The sequence below is a fragment of the Schistocerca americana genome, chromosome 1, assembly GCF_021461395.2.
Source record: "Schistocerca americana isolate TAMUIC-IGC-003095 chromosome 1, iqSchAmer2.1, whole genome shotgun sequence".
Lineage (NCBI taxonomy): Eukaryota > Metazoa > Arthropoda > Insecta > Orthoptera > Acrididae > Schistocerca > Schistocerca americana.
The window spans coordinates 321,949,496-321,964,591 of NC_060119.1; the positions used below are offsets into that span (position 1 = coordinate 321,949,496).

At 38.8% G+C, this 15,096-nt stretch overlaps 1 protein-coding gene across 2 annotated transcripts in view; it reads right to left on the bottom strand.

Annotated features, from left to right (window-relative positions):
- Positions 1-265: 265 nt before the first annotated feature.
- Positions 266-15,096, bottom strand: part of LOC124598791 (ran GTPase-activating protein 1) — a 123,990-nt gene continuing 109,159 nt past the window's right edge. Inside the window, exons 9-10 of one of the 2 annotated variants that reach the window (XM_047136027.1) lie at positions 1,117-1,241; positions 266-1,006 (exon numbers count right to left, since the gene is read on the bottom strand). In XM_047136027.1, the coding sequence (XP_046991983.1) occupies positions 934-1,006; positions 1,117-1,241 (198 nt within the window). In that variant the 3' untranslated portion in view covers positions 266-933. The remainder of the gene's footprint in view (positions 1,007-1,116; positions 1,242-15,096) is intronic. The other variant, XM_047136026.1, reaches the window with a different exon arrangement.

Below are 15,096 nucleotides of genomic sequence, written 5' to 3' on the forward strand. Positions count from 1 at the left end.
TATGCATGTATGTTAGATGAGAGAAGTGAATGGTTCCAATCTTATTGTTGCACCTACCAAAAAAGTGTAAATCTTAATTACCCAAGAATGGTAACAGCACTGACAAAAAGGAAAACTGTGAACTAAAGTTCTTTTTCTGATTACAGAGCAAAGGTGATACTACACTGATTTTTAAAAACAACATTTCTACTGTATTTCTTTTATAGATCACGTGCTAATTTTACAAGCATAAAAATATTATGATGATATATCACCTTGAAATGACTAGAAAATTTAATTAACCAACAACAAGTGATATTTTTCCACCCATTATCAAGTAAAAACTTACAAAATCATGAGGAGAAGAAAATTGCAAATTTTGAAAGCTGATTTTTTGTTTTTATGATATAAAATAGGTGCGACATTTTACATCATCATTCACAGAGTAATACAAAAACACCAGACAAGAACAGGAAATATTGTAGCTGTCACTTACTTTAAAAATTTAATTATTAAGCAGTTTGACTCTTTCATTAAACTCTCTCTGCTGCTAACAACTTACACTGTTTAACATGATTGGAAATAGAATAATCACTTATGTCTTGTACCAACTTCACATTGTTTACAAAAGTAAGATACATCATTGTTTACTTTAGTAACAGATTCAATCAAAGACCTTTTTGTAGGACAATGGTCTGTCTTTTGGTGATATATCACCTGCAATAAGTTATGACATGCCAAGATTTATCACTGCTGTTCCAAACAACCAACTTAGTCCCAAGTTGAATCTACTAGTTTTTATGGAAGTGTATATCAATCACACACTGGAGCCATTATCACAGAAATATAAATAAATGAAAATGTCAGTTCCACAACTGTATCATTCATTATGAAACCCTGTCAGGAACTCAGTAGCTCTGGCAAGTAAAAGTTTTTAAAAACTGGTTATAAATGTCACATTTTTCTTTGCTGCAGATTGCTCAGTAATCTCTGTTTTGTTGAGGAATTTACTTGGATTCTTGTTGCTCTGTGGAAACAAATTAGTTGTTTTACAATTGAACTAAAATTTTTTTAGTGGCTTTAAAAGTACATTATGATCATTTCAGATAAAAAAATCAGAACCCACAAGTAGTTTACCTGTCAAGGAAGACCATAAGTGTGTCCTTTGTACTTTGTGGAAAATAATCCTGTTTAACCACATAATCAAGAGCTAACAAACAACCTTCTACGTTCTGAGGTGGCTTTAAGTTTTTGTCTTCACTCTGAAAATAGGAAAGAACACCAAATTTTTTATAACAGAAATTAAAATGTGTACTAGTGGGGTCTTTGTCTCAGCATAATGCATGCCATTCGCCTGTGCAAACTGATATCTCTCTATGGCAACTTCTGACTTCTCAAGCTACACACTGAACAGTTGCACACAGTAGCCTGGTAACAGTAAATTATTCCAGAAATACTGGCCGATACTTATCATCAAGAGTTGCAACTCCCAGTATTGCCACCAAGAACACTTAGAACAGAAAGAAGTATCTTTGTTTCCCTCCCTTAAGAAAAGGTTGGTTCCTCCTATGAGGACTGAATGCATGTTCCCGACAATTCCACTTTCATCTCAGAAGAAAAAAAAACTTCTATTCCAAAAGTTAAAATTTCTATGTTCTTTTTTAAAAGTTTATGTGAGCAGTACTAGAAATTACACCCCTTGAAGGTATGGTGACACAGGATGAGAATTTTTGTGTCAATGTACCGGCAGTCAAAACTATCTGGCATGAAGTATGACCACTTAAAGCTGCCACCAGAGCTTCACTTGATCCTATGCAAAATTCTCTGGAGAAACTGGTTCTCTTCCACAACAGAAACTTCCTCATGTATCTTATGCATAGCCCAAGGACACTTTGTTCAATTTTAATTTTGCATTTCAGCCATGAGATTTGATATACCTTCTCCATGACATCATTTAAAATGTTGTACAAATACAAATAATATTGATTAAAAAGAAATGGATCACCAGTGATACATGTCTGCCTGATAATAAAGTGCCACGATCCCCACTCCATCCATTAGCAATGTCAATGAGACACTTTAGAGAACGTGGGAATCTACCAGTACAAGACTGATTCCAGCCCATGCTAACAGCCTGAAACTTCAATCTGTAGTTTTTCTGATTCTTCTCCATGCTTTATTAGGAGATGTTAAAAAGTCTGACAATTTGCATGGAACAAAAATTACTTCATTCATTGCATTCCCAGCCACAACATTATTCTGCCTAATCTCATTAGGCACCACTGTGTTGTTGTGAGTGGAAGAAAAACCAAAACCCTATGAATACAGAGAGCCACCTTTACAAGCACAATTGGAAACACATTCAGTTGATATTGTTCCCAAAATTCATATTTCCAGTCAGAGAAACTTTGGTAGCACTTTGCAATAAATGCCAAAAAATGTTGCCAAGAAAGAATGTTTGGCTCTGGTAGCAGGTGTCAGTGGTTTTCTTGCCTTCACTTTAACTGAACATACACTATTGTTTAAAAATGAATATGACAGCACGGGACATGCATATCATACCAACCACATCATGTAGTTATCTTCAAACCTTATTATTCCTTAAGATGTATGCAATTCTGGCAAATCATGCTAACAAGGCATTTCACTACTTAAATTCCTCCTTGAATCTTGCACTGAAAATTAGGCACTCCTGTCTCTTCTCTGTTAACCAAACAGATTTCTACATGAATGGGTCACCTTTCTTCCACTATGCGGTGCAGTACTATATGATCTTACTCTAAGCTGTACAAACCACAACAGCTTTCTCATATCTTCACCAGTTAATGAAATATCTGAAAAGAAACAATTTTCTTCCACTATTCATTTACTATTTTATAGGAATGAGTAATTTGGACAATGCCAATGTTTAATTTACACATACAGCACAAAATTTACCATTGCAGTGATCTTTTGGATTTCATCTGATGGAATATTGAATCTCTCATTTGAGAATTGTTTGTGATTAGAAAGCAAAATAAAGGACCACTTTCACACCACAGTAAACAAAGTGTATTGTCTGATATTACCATTCACATTATTAGGAGAGGGGAAAAAAATACAATGCAACATATGTTACATTATCAGATTCATTTGCTAAGTAAGGAGGAAGAAAGTCAGAAAGAACCAATTTTGGAAAGTCCCAAATCCAGATTCCACAAAGTGCACTTGGTGTGTGTGTGTGTGTGTGTGTGTGTGTGTGTGTGTGTGTGTGTGTGTAGGGGAGAAGAGGGTAGCATGTTTAGGGACCCCAATGATGAGGTTGTCAGTGCAGGAACTGGTTAAGAAGGGAACAACTTTAATGTTCAAAACTGATCAACATTTATGCAGCAGTCTCAATACTGGCTGAAGATGCATTATGTCACTAAATATCATATCAGGTTGTGCCACACTAGCCTTCCTAGCAGTGTGTTTACTTCCCTTCACTTTTTAATTTGGGACTAATGCTGATAAAAGAATAATATATCACAGTAATCATTTTCCATAATATAATTTTCTCACTCTTTCACCATATTAGGTAACACAGCAGCCCTGACTACAAAATGAATTTAGTTTGTGATAGTGGTACCAGTCACTCACGTGTAATTTTTTGCCAAGTGGTTTTTCTTTTATGTTTAATAAGTTACAGCACATTTTCAGCTTCACCTTATAAGGTGAACATTAAAAGTTATAACACTTATAACGTAACTTCCAAAACAGCAATAATAGGGGTGATCTACAGGCTGTTTGTGGTGGTATGCTTCAGGAAATTTTTTTTTTAGGCAAATACCACCACTGCAGTACGCTGTGTCGTGTGTGTGCTGTTGTGTTTGGATTTTACAGGTGCTCTACAGTGAGGTTATTAGTGCCCTCACATCTATTAAAAGAAACAAATGGAGATAAATGGGCTAAACACATTGTCACACTGAAGAGTAAATCTACAAAATGACACTCCTCACTCACTCACTCACTCCCACCTCTCTTACATTGACACACACACAATTATTCCACCTCAAATGTCATTAAATTTCTTTCTGGTGGAGTCCATAATACTGTGCAACAATGAAAATGTAAATCGAATGAAAATAGCCAATTCCTATAAATACTAAAGTGTTGATTGCGAATATCACAAAGACAATTCACAATTAGCTCTACTTTTCATTTTACACTGTTTTATTACGGTGAGATAATTATACACAGATTTTTATCTTAAGTTTAAAACCAAATATTATAATGATTTGTCAAATTCATAATAACTAGTTACAATGGATTATATTATTGTCCCTGGTCTTACTTGTGTGCAATGTTTCAGGTATAAACATTCTGATACCAATTTTAGTGCTCTTTTTGTCTCCCTTCTCTTCAACTTCGGTGACTTTATTAATGCATGTAATAATTTTTGCACATTTGTTTCAATATTAACTACCAGTTGCTCAAGTTGACTGCTACTGAAGTGAACAAAAATGCCATGAGTTTGTGTTAACAGTGCTGACACATTTTGTTATGTGTGTGGAGAAGTGATATTTGCTTCACAAAAACTGCAAATAACTCCACTGATTAAAAAAAGCTCTCACAGTTGTTATTTTGGGTGCAAAATAAGTGGTCAGGATAAACCCTGAGCTCCACATGTGATCTGCAACACTTGTGCCAGCAACCTCAGGAATTGGATGCATGGGAAAGGACGTTCAATGCCCTTTACAGTGCCCATGATCTGGGCATGAGCCAACTAACCACGTCAGTGACTGCTACTTTTGTATGGTTCCTCCTACCATACATCCAGTTCTACAAGAGGAAGGATTGCCAATACCTGAACCACCGACAAGAGTACGAGATTACTCCTGATGGGGATTCTGAATGTCCTGAACCATGTACATCACAAGATCCAGAGTTTCTTTCAAATATATCAACTGATGTTCCACAAAAATTGTCTCCAAATGAGTTAAGTTACCTCATTAGAGATTTGGAGCTCTCCAAAGCTAAGGCTGAGATTTTAGCATCAAGATTGTAGCAGCGCAATTTTCTGGAAAGCAATGTAAATGTTTCATTTTACTGCAGAAGAGAGCAACAATTCACTCCTTTTTTTTAACACGCAAGATAGTTTTGGGGAATGGTCTAATGAAGGCTCTCAGAATTAATTACAACTGTGATGAGTGGAGACACTTCATTGATTCATCAAAGTTGAGCTTAAAAGCATTTCTTTTACATATTAGTAATGAGCTTCCTTCTATTCCAGTTGGGCATAGTGTGCATATGAAAGAGTCATACCAAAACATGAAAATTTTACAAGAAGCCAACAAGTATAATGACTCTCAATGGCAAATTTGTGGTGACTTGAAAGTGGTTGCGCTCTACTAGGTATGTACTAAATATTGCTGCTTTCTCTGTGAATCGGATAGCTGTGCTCGTGCATCTCATTACAGTAAACATGAGTGGCCCACCAGAAAATCTCTTCAACCAGGTATAAAGAACATTAAGAGTGAACCTCTAGTAGACCCTAAACAGATTCTGCTCCCGCCCTTGCACATCAAGTTGGGTCTCATGAAAAACTTTTAAGGGAATGAACAAAGTCGGTGACGCATTTAACTGCTTAGGCAAAAATTCCCTTACTTAAGTGATGCCAAAGTAAAGGAGGGTATCTTTGTAGGCCCACAGATTCGAGAGCTTTTTGGAGACCATACTTTTGATGGAATCATATAAGATGATGAGAAGCATGCATGGGAATGTTTTAAGACAGTCTGTTCACAGTTCTTAGGGGACAAACAAGCAATAAATTACAAGGAGACTGTAGATAACATGTTGTCATCTTATGAAAAACTTGGTTGTAACATGTCATTGAAAATGCATTTCTTACATAGTCATCTTGACTTCTTACTCAAAGATTGTGGTGCAGTGAATGATTAACATGGGGAGCAATTTCATCAAGATCTTGCCACATTTGAGAAGAGGTATGCTGGAAAGTGGGGCCCTATTATTTTAGCAGATTACTGCTGGACTGTCATAAGGGATGTTCCATAGCATGTGTATAAACATCAAGCCAAGCAAAAACGGTCATTTTCTGAATTTATCTCTGAACAAAATATGTAACTGTACATACTGTACATATGGGCATTTAACATTTGTAATCCTTTATATACATTTGTGACCAGTTAGTGTATATATTTTCTTTTGTACTTTACGTAGTTCGGGTACAAAGTAGATTTACAAAGTATTTTTATTCATGTAATATTATCTTCATTTTTCTTAATATTTTACTATTGCCCTTCCAGAATGGAACTGAAATTTATCAATGCACAATACATAACGCAATTCAAGTAATTATTCACTTAAAATTTCTTATGCTGAATCTAGGAACATGAATGTATTATTTAGTTAGTGAGTTATTTATACAAAAATGTAGATTACTTAAAAAACTAGAGCTAAATATTTATGAAGATGAAAACACTTCAAATTTGTTGTTCAGTGTAATCAGTGCTATTATAGACATAATTTTGTGTATAGAACAATACTTTTTCACTTTTTAAAATGAATAAGTGGCTACTGACTGCATTTTGACTATTCAACAGCCTAGTCAAATGGTGCTCAGAGAGACCAAATAGTGGAAAGTTTTGTAGGGTTTTTTTTTTTTAAAAAAAAAAAAAGCTTTATGTTTGTTTTAGAGGGTGCTGAATCCAAATTTTCGGAAATGGGGCAAAGAACAATTGCTAACATTGCTTCTCTACCACCAACTGAGGATGCAGCTTGCCAGCATATTCTCCGAGTGTTCCATCAGATACAACAAAGTGGCTGAGCAAAAACAAAAATCCCAAAGAATGTGGTTGGACGAGGTCCAAGTATCACTTGGTTCCAACGGCTATGCTTCAGTCACTAGCACCTGATGTTATCCTGACATATATGACATGAAAATGCGAAATATGTGTTATGGCTACTCTTGTAGAAGCTGAAAAACAAGCCTGCATCTCTCAAAGTGCTGTATCAACTGTGATACAGTTTGTGAGAATGTAAACCACCTCCATTCACAAGACTTAGAAGAAGCCATGTTGGGTGTAGGGGAGGGACAGGAGATTGAAACGAGGACTTTTACAGATGAAGGTAAGCTATATCTCACATTGTTGTCGTTTTAATTTGCCGTTGTGTAATCCTCTGACCTCGTTATAGCAACCAAACATATACATTGGTTTCATCTCTAATTTTTTATCGATTACCTGATATGAACTGAAATTAGTCATCTATTATCTTACTTAGTTGTAACATACTCGTACGTATTCTCATTTTGTGGACGAACGAAGTAAAGACGAGCACAGTAGCACATGAAGCGCAAGAGGATGGAATTTCTTTAAAATTATTATATTAATAATATAATAACAATTGTTGTTGTTATTATTATTATTTCTTTCCTTTCTCAGACATTATGTCTGGTTAAAAATGGAAAGTGACGCCGACCTTGATCAAGCGCGACTTCCTTTTAACTGTACGGTATATGTTACATTGCATTTAGGAACTTTCGGGTAATTGAACATGTATCAATTATTACAGATTTCTATAGTTGTATATATACGTATAATAGAAGGAAACATTCCACGTGGGAAAAATTATATATAAAAACGAAGATGAGGTGACTTACCGAACGAAAGCGCTGGCAGGTCGATAGACACACAAACAAACACAAACATACACACAAAATTCAAGCTTTCGCAACAAACTGTTGCCTCATCAGGAAAGAGGGAAGGAGAGGGGAAGACGAAAGGAAGTGGGTTTTAAGGGAGAGGGTAAGGAGTCATTCCAATCCCGGGAGCGGAAAGACTTACCTTTGGGGGAAAAAAGGACAGGTATACACTCGCACACACGCACATATCCATCCACACATACAGACACAAGCAGGAGTAGGTGGTGGTGGGAGGGTGCATGGGACAGGTTTTACACCGTTTTACCTGTCCCATGCACCCTCCCACCACCACCTACTCTAGTCCTGTAACCTGGAAGGTGTACACGATCAAAGGCAGAGCCACGTGTGAAAGCACCCACGTGATTTACCAACTGACCTGCCTACACTGTGACGCATTCTATGTGGGAATGACCAGCAACAAACTGCCATTCGCATGAATGGACACAGGCAGACAGTGTTTGTTGGTAATGAGGATCACCCTGTGGCTAAACATGCCTTGGTGCACGGCCAGCACATCTTGGCACAGTGTTACACCGTCCGGGTTATCTGGATACTTCCCACTAACACCAACCTATCTGAACTCCGGAGATGGGAACTTGCTCTTCAATATATCCTCTCTTCCCGTTATCCACCAGGCCTCAATCTCCGCTAATTTCAAGTTGCCGCCACTCATACCTCACCTGTCATTCAACAACATCTTTGCCTCTGCACTTTCGCCTCGACTGACATCTCTGCCCAAACTCTTCGCCTTTTAATATGTCTGCTTGTGTCTGTATGTGTGTGTGTGTGTGTGTGTGTGGGCGCGCGAGAGAGAGAGAGAGAGAGAGAGAGAGAGAGAGAGAGAGAGAGAGAGAGAGAGAGAGAGTATACCCGTCCTTTTTTCCCCCTAAGGTAAGTCTTTCCGCTCCCGGGATTGGAATGACTCCTTACCCCCTCATTTAAAACCCACATCCTTTTGTCTTTCCCTCTCCTTCCCTCTTTCCTGACGAAGCAACCCGTTGGTTGCGAAAGCTAGAATTGTGTGTGTATATTTGTGTTTGTTTGTGTGTCTATCGACGTGCCAGTTCTTTCGTTTGGTAAGTCACATCATCTTTGTTTTTAGATATATTTTTCCCACGTGGAATGTTTCCCTCTATTATGTTAAATAATTTAGTTAGATGTGAATGTGTTGAGGTTAACTTCTTTAGCCAGAAATTTGCTATTTTATCTTTTCCAGGGGCTTTCCAATTGCGAGTAGAATTAATTGCTTGGGTGACTTCATGTTGCAAAATTATCACTTCAGGCATTTGTGGTATCATCTCGTATGTGTCTGTTTCTGCTTGTATCCACCGTGCATGCCTGTTACGTTGTACCGGGTTTGACCATATGTTGCTCCAGAAGTGTTCCATGTCTGTTATGTTCGGTGGATTGTCTATTTTAATGTGTGTGTTATCTAATGTCTGGTAAAATTTCTTTTGGTTTGTGTTGAATGTTTGGTTTTGTTTCCTTCTATTTTCACTTTTTTTGTATCTTCTAAGTCGTTTGGCCAATGATTGTAATTTCTGCTTATTTTCATCTAATTGCTCTATCGCTTCTTGTTGTGAGATTTTACCTAACCTTTTTCGTTTTCTGTCTGATATTTCATTTCTTATAAATTGTGTTAGCTGTTCGATGTCTTTTCTCAGTTTTTCTATTCTGATCTGTAGCCTGTGTTGCCGTGCTGGTTTTGTGGGTTTCTTCTGTGAGTTGGTTGTTTCTGATCTCTGCCTAGTGTGTATATTTAGTGTAGTGAGTGCTCCTATATAAATCAGTAGTTGTAACTCTTCCATAGTTGTATTTTCATTTATTTTGTTGTGTATGATTGTGTTGATAGTAGTAGTAGTAGTAGTAGTAGTAGTTTTGACTTGTGGGTTATTTGGTGGTCTATGCAAGAATGGTCTAATGTCTGTATTTGTGTCTTTGTATTCTATATATGTCAGCTGAAATTTTTCTTCTATACCTAACATGTGTGTCACTTCATGTCCTATTTGTGCTTGTTCTGGTGGCTGTCTTAAGATTTCATTTTCCTCTGATTGTTTAATTGATGCGTGTTGTTCTTTGTTTGTTTGCTCTTGGATGTTTGAGTCCATTACTGTATTTTCTTCTCCTCCTGATTGCACATTATTTTGTTCCAGTATTTGTTGTACTTGTTGTTTGATGTTTTCTAATTCTGACTGGGGTATCCTGTTATTTTTGATTATCTGATTTTGATTATCTGATCAGCTAGTCGTTGTTCTGTTAAAAATTTTCATTCTGGGTATCTGGTAATAAATGTTGTGTATACTTGTGATCTGTTGTGTTGGTTCCTAAGTTTGTTGCTTGGTAGTAACAGAACATGAGGTGCCGGTTAATTTCATCTGACCATCTCATCAACTGTCTTTGTTTTCCTTCTAGAGTGGTTGCAGGAAGCATATCCTGCAAAACACCTCTATTTGGATTTAAATCATTTTCCATGTGGCTAACAGTGTTGTTACCATTGTGGACGGGCATAGGGTTCAAGCGTCGTCCCCGACCATGACAGCACTTGTCCGAGGCTTCATTAGTTTTATCCTGAACCAAATAATCACACTAAAAGGGGGGTTAGCCCTATTAGTGGTTTGTTCTTTTCGTCGCCTTTTACGACTGGCAGAACATACCAGAGGCCTATTCTTTTCCTGGGCCTCCACGGGGTTTATTATTATTATTATTATTATTATTATTATGCCATTAACATAAGTGTTTTGAACAACTTTCAATTTTAGGAGGAATGGACGCTTTCATTTTACCATGTGAATTAACATCGTAGCCTACTGAGGGAGTTGGGTTTTGGTGGCAGTGCCCAAAACCACACTAAACTTCCAACATGCACTACATGCCATAAAAAAACTTATTGAGACCTATTTTGTGGTAAATATTACCTTCCTTATTTTCATATTTAGTTTTTTTTAAAAAAGAACATTTTTTCATGCTTTTTTGACTTTTGACCCATTTCAGGGCTGACATTTTGGTGCGACTTAGAAAGTTTGGATTCGGCACCCTTGGAAATGTATAGAAAGCTTATTAAAAAAGCTTATACAAAACTTGCCACTCAAAATCACCATCTGACTGGCCTAAAAATTCATCAAGGAACAAAATAGAAATTTGACCTCTTGACTAGGATAGTACCACTGGAAGTACAAAATGTGAATGTGTGGCAGAATGTTGTGGCTCAAACTTTATATCCTCTACTCACAGTCTCCTTTTCCTTTATTGTCACACATAGCATCAATTTGTTAAAAATTCCTAAAATTATTCATCCAGAATGATACTTCTCTTTCCAGTACCCATTAAATTTTGCAATGAATTTTCTGTTGCATACATTCAAATAGCACATGCAAGTGCTCACCCTACACAGTCGAGTGCTATTCTGATCCTGAAATATTGCATCGCAATGTGATATGTTGTAAATTTAACTCTTGCATGCCCTTACTGTTCTAACTTAATGGAAAACAAAGATGTCAAAAGTTGTAATTATGTTTTGTTTGCGACTTGTTCTCGTGTTTAAACTGGAGGCAAAGAAAAAATAAATAAAATAAATTACAGCTCAAAAGGGGTAGTGCCCTGAAATATACACACAATGCTCCTCTTTAATTGCCGTATTTTGATTAGACACTGTACCAACAGGCCATGTTGAAAACCACAGATATAGTCAGTCTGTACATAACAAATAGTGTTGCTCATCAGGCAAACAGGGAATGACAGTGGGGAACACTGGTGAATTGGTTCATATTTCTCCAGCAGAAAAACTGGTAGTACACCTGTTCTGCTGACCTCTGCCTGCTGCATGCAAGAAGAAGGACTCTTGATTGATGGGCAGCATTTATCAAATGGTCCAAGGCTATTTTTCTAGAATAAATTTACTCAGAAAACATTTTAACAAGCTGGAAACAGACACGCATGCCTCTGGAGCCTCTGCAACGACTGCAGTGCCAATGCTTGGAGTTGCTTACATACAAATCTCATGCCAATTATAAGTGCTATGATGGTAATTCTGACAGCAAATTTGAGCCCCGACCTATTACAGTAAACCTTCAATCCTGTACATGTTTTGAAATTGCCCGTTAATATACCGGTAGGCCTGCTTATAAATAAAAATCTACAGGAAGAGGTAATTAATGACAGGCCACCTTAACAAGCTTTGTCGTGAATTTTTGTGTCATATGGATGACAATGGCAACTTTCTTGGAAAGATTGTGTTTCCTTGCCATCTTTTTGGAGTAGTCAGCATTTAATACTGGGCCTAACAACATATGCACACTTTCATTCTACCTTTTTTGGGATAGGACCAAATTTAATGTCTTGTGCGACCTTGTTAAAGACCGACTTCTCCATATTACAGTAAATGGAGCAATGTATGTTGGTATGCTTACAGTCTGTGTTCCCAACAATGTATGATTTGTTAATAAACATTCTCTCTCTGAACAATACTTTTCCCATTTGAACTACAACTATTTACAAGATCCTGACCCAAGCATTTGCCGTTCCAGGGATCTGAAGTTGTATGAAATTATCAGATTGGCACATTTACCAGATTATAAACGGATAAGACTTTTCCCGGGTTGCATGAAAGACTAACTGAAAGTGAATAAAGTGGACAATATTCCAACTTTGAGAGCTGCACAGACATGCAATTTCTACAGTGATATGAAATCATGTGGCAAGAACATGCATATAGTTTTGACATAGTATGTGCCAAAACTGAAGTGCACGAAAGCATGCAAAATGCATAAAGTTGTTCTTGCATTTTGAATTTCATATCTTTCATACTTGCTTTTCTGTGAAAGTTTAAAATGTGGGAAGTTTGAGAGAGAGACCTTCTTCCTCTTAACGTGGAATAGACAATAGTTGCACCTTTAAAATAGCTTGCATAATAAAACACCTATGAAGGTATGTGAAATGGGCACAGATGATATTTATTGTTTCTGGAAATAAATGAACTTAATATGCTGACAATAATACAATAATGTAACCACCAAGTTCACTGCCACATAAGAAAATGTGAATATGCTGGACTCCGCAACTAGTGATTACACTACATTGTCAAAGTCGATAACTGCCATAGGTGTATGCAAGGAAGGGGGTGGGGGTTGGGAGGACTTTAACTCCAAAAAATAACTTGCAAGTTCGGTCTAATGTTTCATTATCAACATAACAATTACCAAGCTTTCAGTTGCATTGAATTGCCACTAACATCAAAAACACCCATTTCTTGTTCATCATGTAAGGTAATATACACTCCTGGAAATTGAAATAAGAACACCGTGAATTCATTGTCCCAGGAAGGGGAAACTTTATTGACACATTCCTGGGGTCAGATACATCACATGATCACACTGACAGAACCACAGGCACATAGACACAGGCAACAGAGCATGCACAATGTCGGCACTAGTACAGTGTATATCCACCTTTCGCAGCAATACAGGCTGCTATTCTTCCATGGAGACAATCGTAGAGATGCTGGATGTAGTCCTGTGGAACGACTTGCCATGCCATTTCCACCTGGCGCCTCAGTTGGACCAGCGTTCGTGCTGGACGTGCAGACCGCGTGAGACGACGCTTCATCCAGTCCCAAACATGCTCAATGGGGGACAGATCCGGAGATCTTGCTGGCCAGGGTAGTTGACTTACACCTTCTAGAGCACGTTGGGTGGCACGGGATACATGCGGACGTGCATTGTCCTGTTGGAACAGCAAGTTCCCTTGCCGGTCTAGGAATGGTAGAACGATGGGTTCGATGACGGTTTGGATGTACCGTGCACTATTCAGTGTCCCCTCGACGATCACCAGTGGTGCACGGCCAGTGTAGGATATCGCTCCCCACACCATGATGCTGGGTGTTGGCCCTGTGTGCCTCGGTCGTATGCAGTCCTGATTGTGGCGCTCACCTGCACGGCGCCACACACGCATACGACCATCATTGGCACCAAGGTAGAAGCGACTCTCATCGCTGAAGACGACACATCTCCATTCGTCCCTCCATTCACGCCTGTCGCGACACCACTGGAGGCGGGCTGCACGATGTTGGGGCGTGAGCGGAAGACGGCCTAACGATGTGCGGGACTGTAGCCCACCTTCATGGAGACGGTTGTGAATGGTCCTCACCGATACCCCAGGAGCAACAGTGTCCCTAATTTGCTGGGAAGTGGCGGTGCGGTCCCCTACGGCACTGCGTAGGATCCTACGGTCTTGGCGTGCATCCGTGCGTCGCTGCGGTCTGGTCCCAGGTCGACGGGCACGTGCACCTTCCGCCGACCACTGGCGACAACATCGATGTACTGTGGAGACCTCACGCCCCACGTGTTGAGCAATTCGGCGGTACGTCCACCTGGCCTCCCGCATGCCCACTATACGCCCTCGCTCAAAGTCCGTCAACTGCACATACGGTTCACGTCCACGCTGTCGCGGCATGCTACCAGTGTTAAAGACTGCGATGGAGCTCCGTATGCCACGGCAAACTGGCTGACTCTGACGGCGGCGGTGCACAAATGCTGCGCAGCTAGCGCCATTCGACGGCCAACACCGCGGTTCCTGGTGTGTCCGCTGTGCCGTGCGTGTGATCATTGCTTGTATAGCCCTCTCGCAGTGTCCGGAGCAAGTATGGTGCGTCTGACACACCGGTGTCAATGTGTTCTTTTTTCCATTTCCAGGAGTGTATATCTACTACAGGATACCACATCCAACGTATGAGGAGATGGTGAGACAGGTATGCGAACAGTGAGAACCTTACTCCCTCCATCGTCTCAGTGTAGGGAAGGGCAAGCAGTGCAGAGACTTCAGAGGGGATGATTCGAAAGCAAATGAAACAAATAAACCGAAGACATACTGATGCCACACAATTCTGTTACCAGGTTAGTATACAGTTCTCATGTTAAGACTTTACAACTGTAATGATTTTGAATCATCTCTCACACTCTTGATCTTCTAGCCCCTTTTAAAAGACGTTCTATATTCGGTGCAATTGTTTGTGTGCAATGTGGACATAAAGCGCAGTTCAAGCTATGATGTGACAATGAGTTTCTTGAAAGTGCTTTATTGTTCTTTATAGATGAACACAGTTTCACAGATAGGACTGAATACTGATAATACACTGCAGTCATGCTGTGTAGGCAGGGAAATCAATCGTGATGGAAATGTTTACAGAAATATATGCTGCTCTTGGTACTAAATGTGTCTTTCTGTGTCCTGTCTCATCACAGGGCAATTACGTCAAATTGCAGATGAGTCTAAAAGTCATCAATATTCGCTTAATATGGAGAGGAAAACAAAAGAAAATCAGTCTTGAGTGCCATCTCATTCTTTCTTAAAGATTACATAGAATAGATAGATGGTGTCCAAAATCCATGTTAATAGCAGATTTCTACACTGATATAATTTTTAAAATGAACTGTTTCCTATGT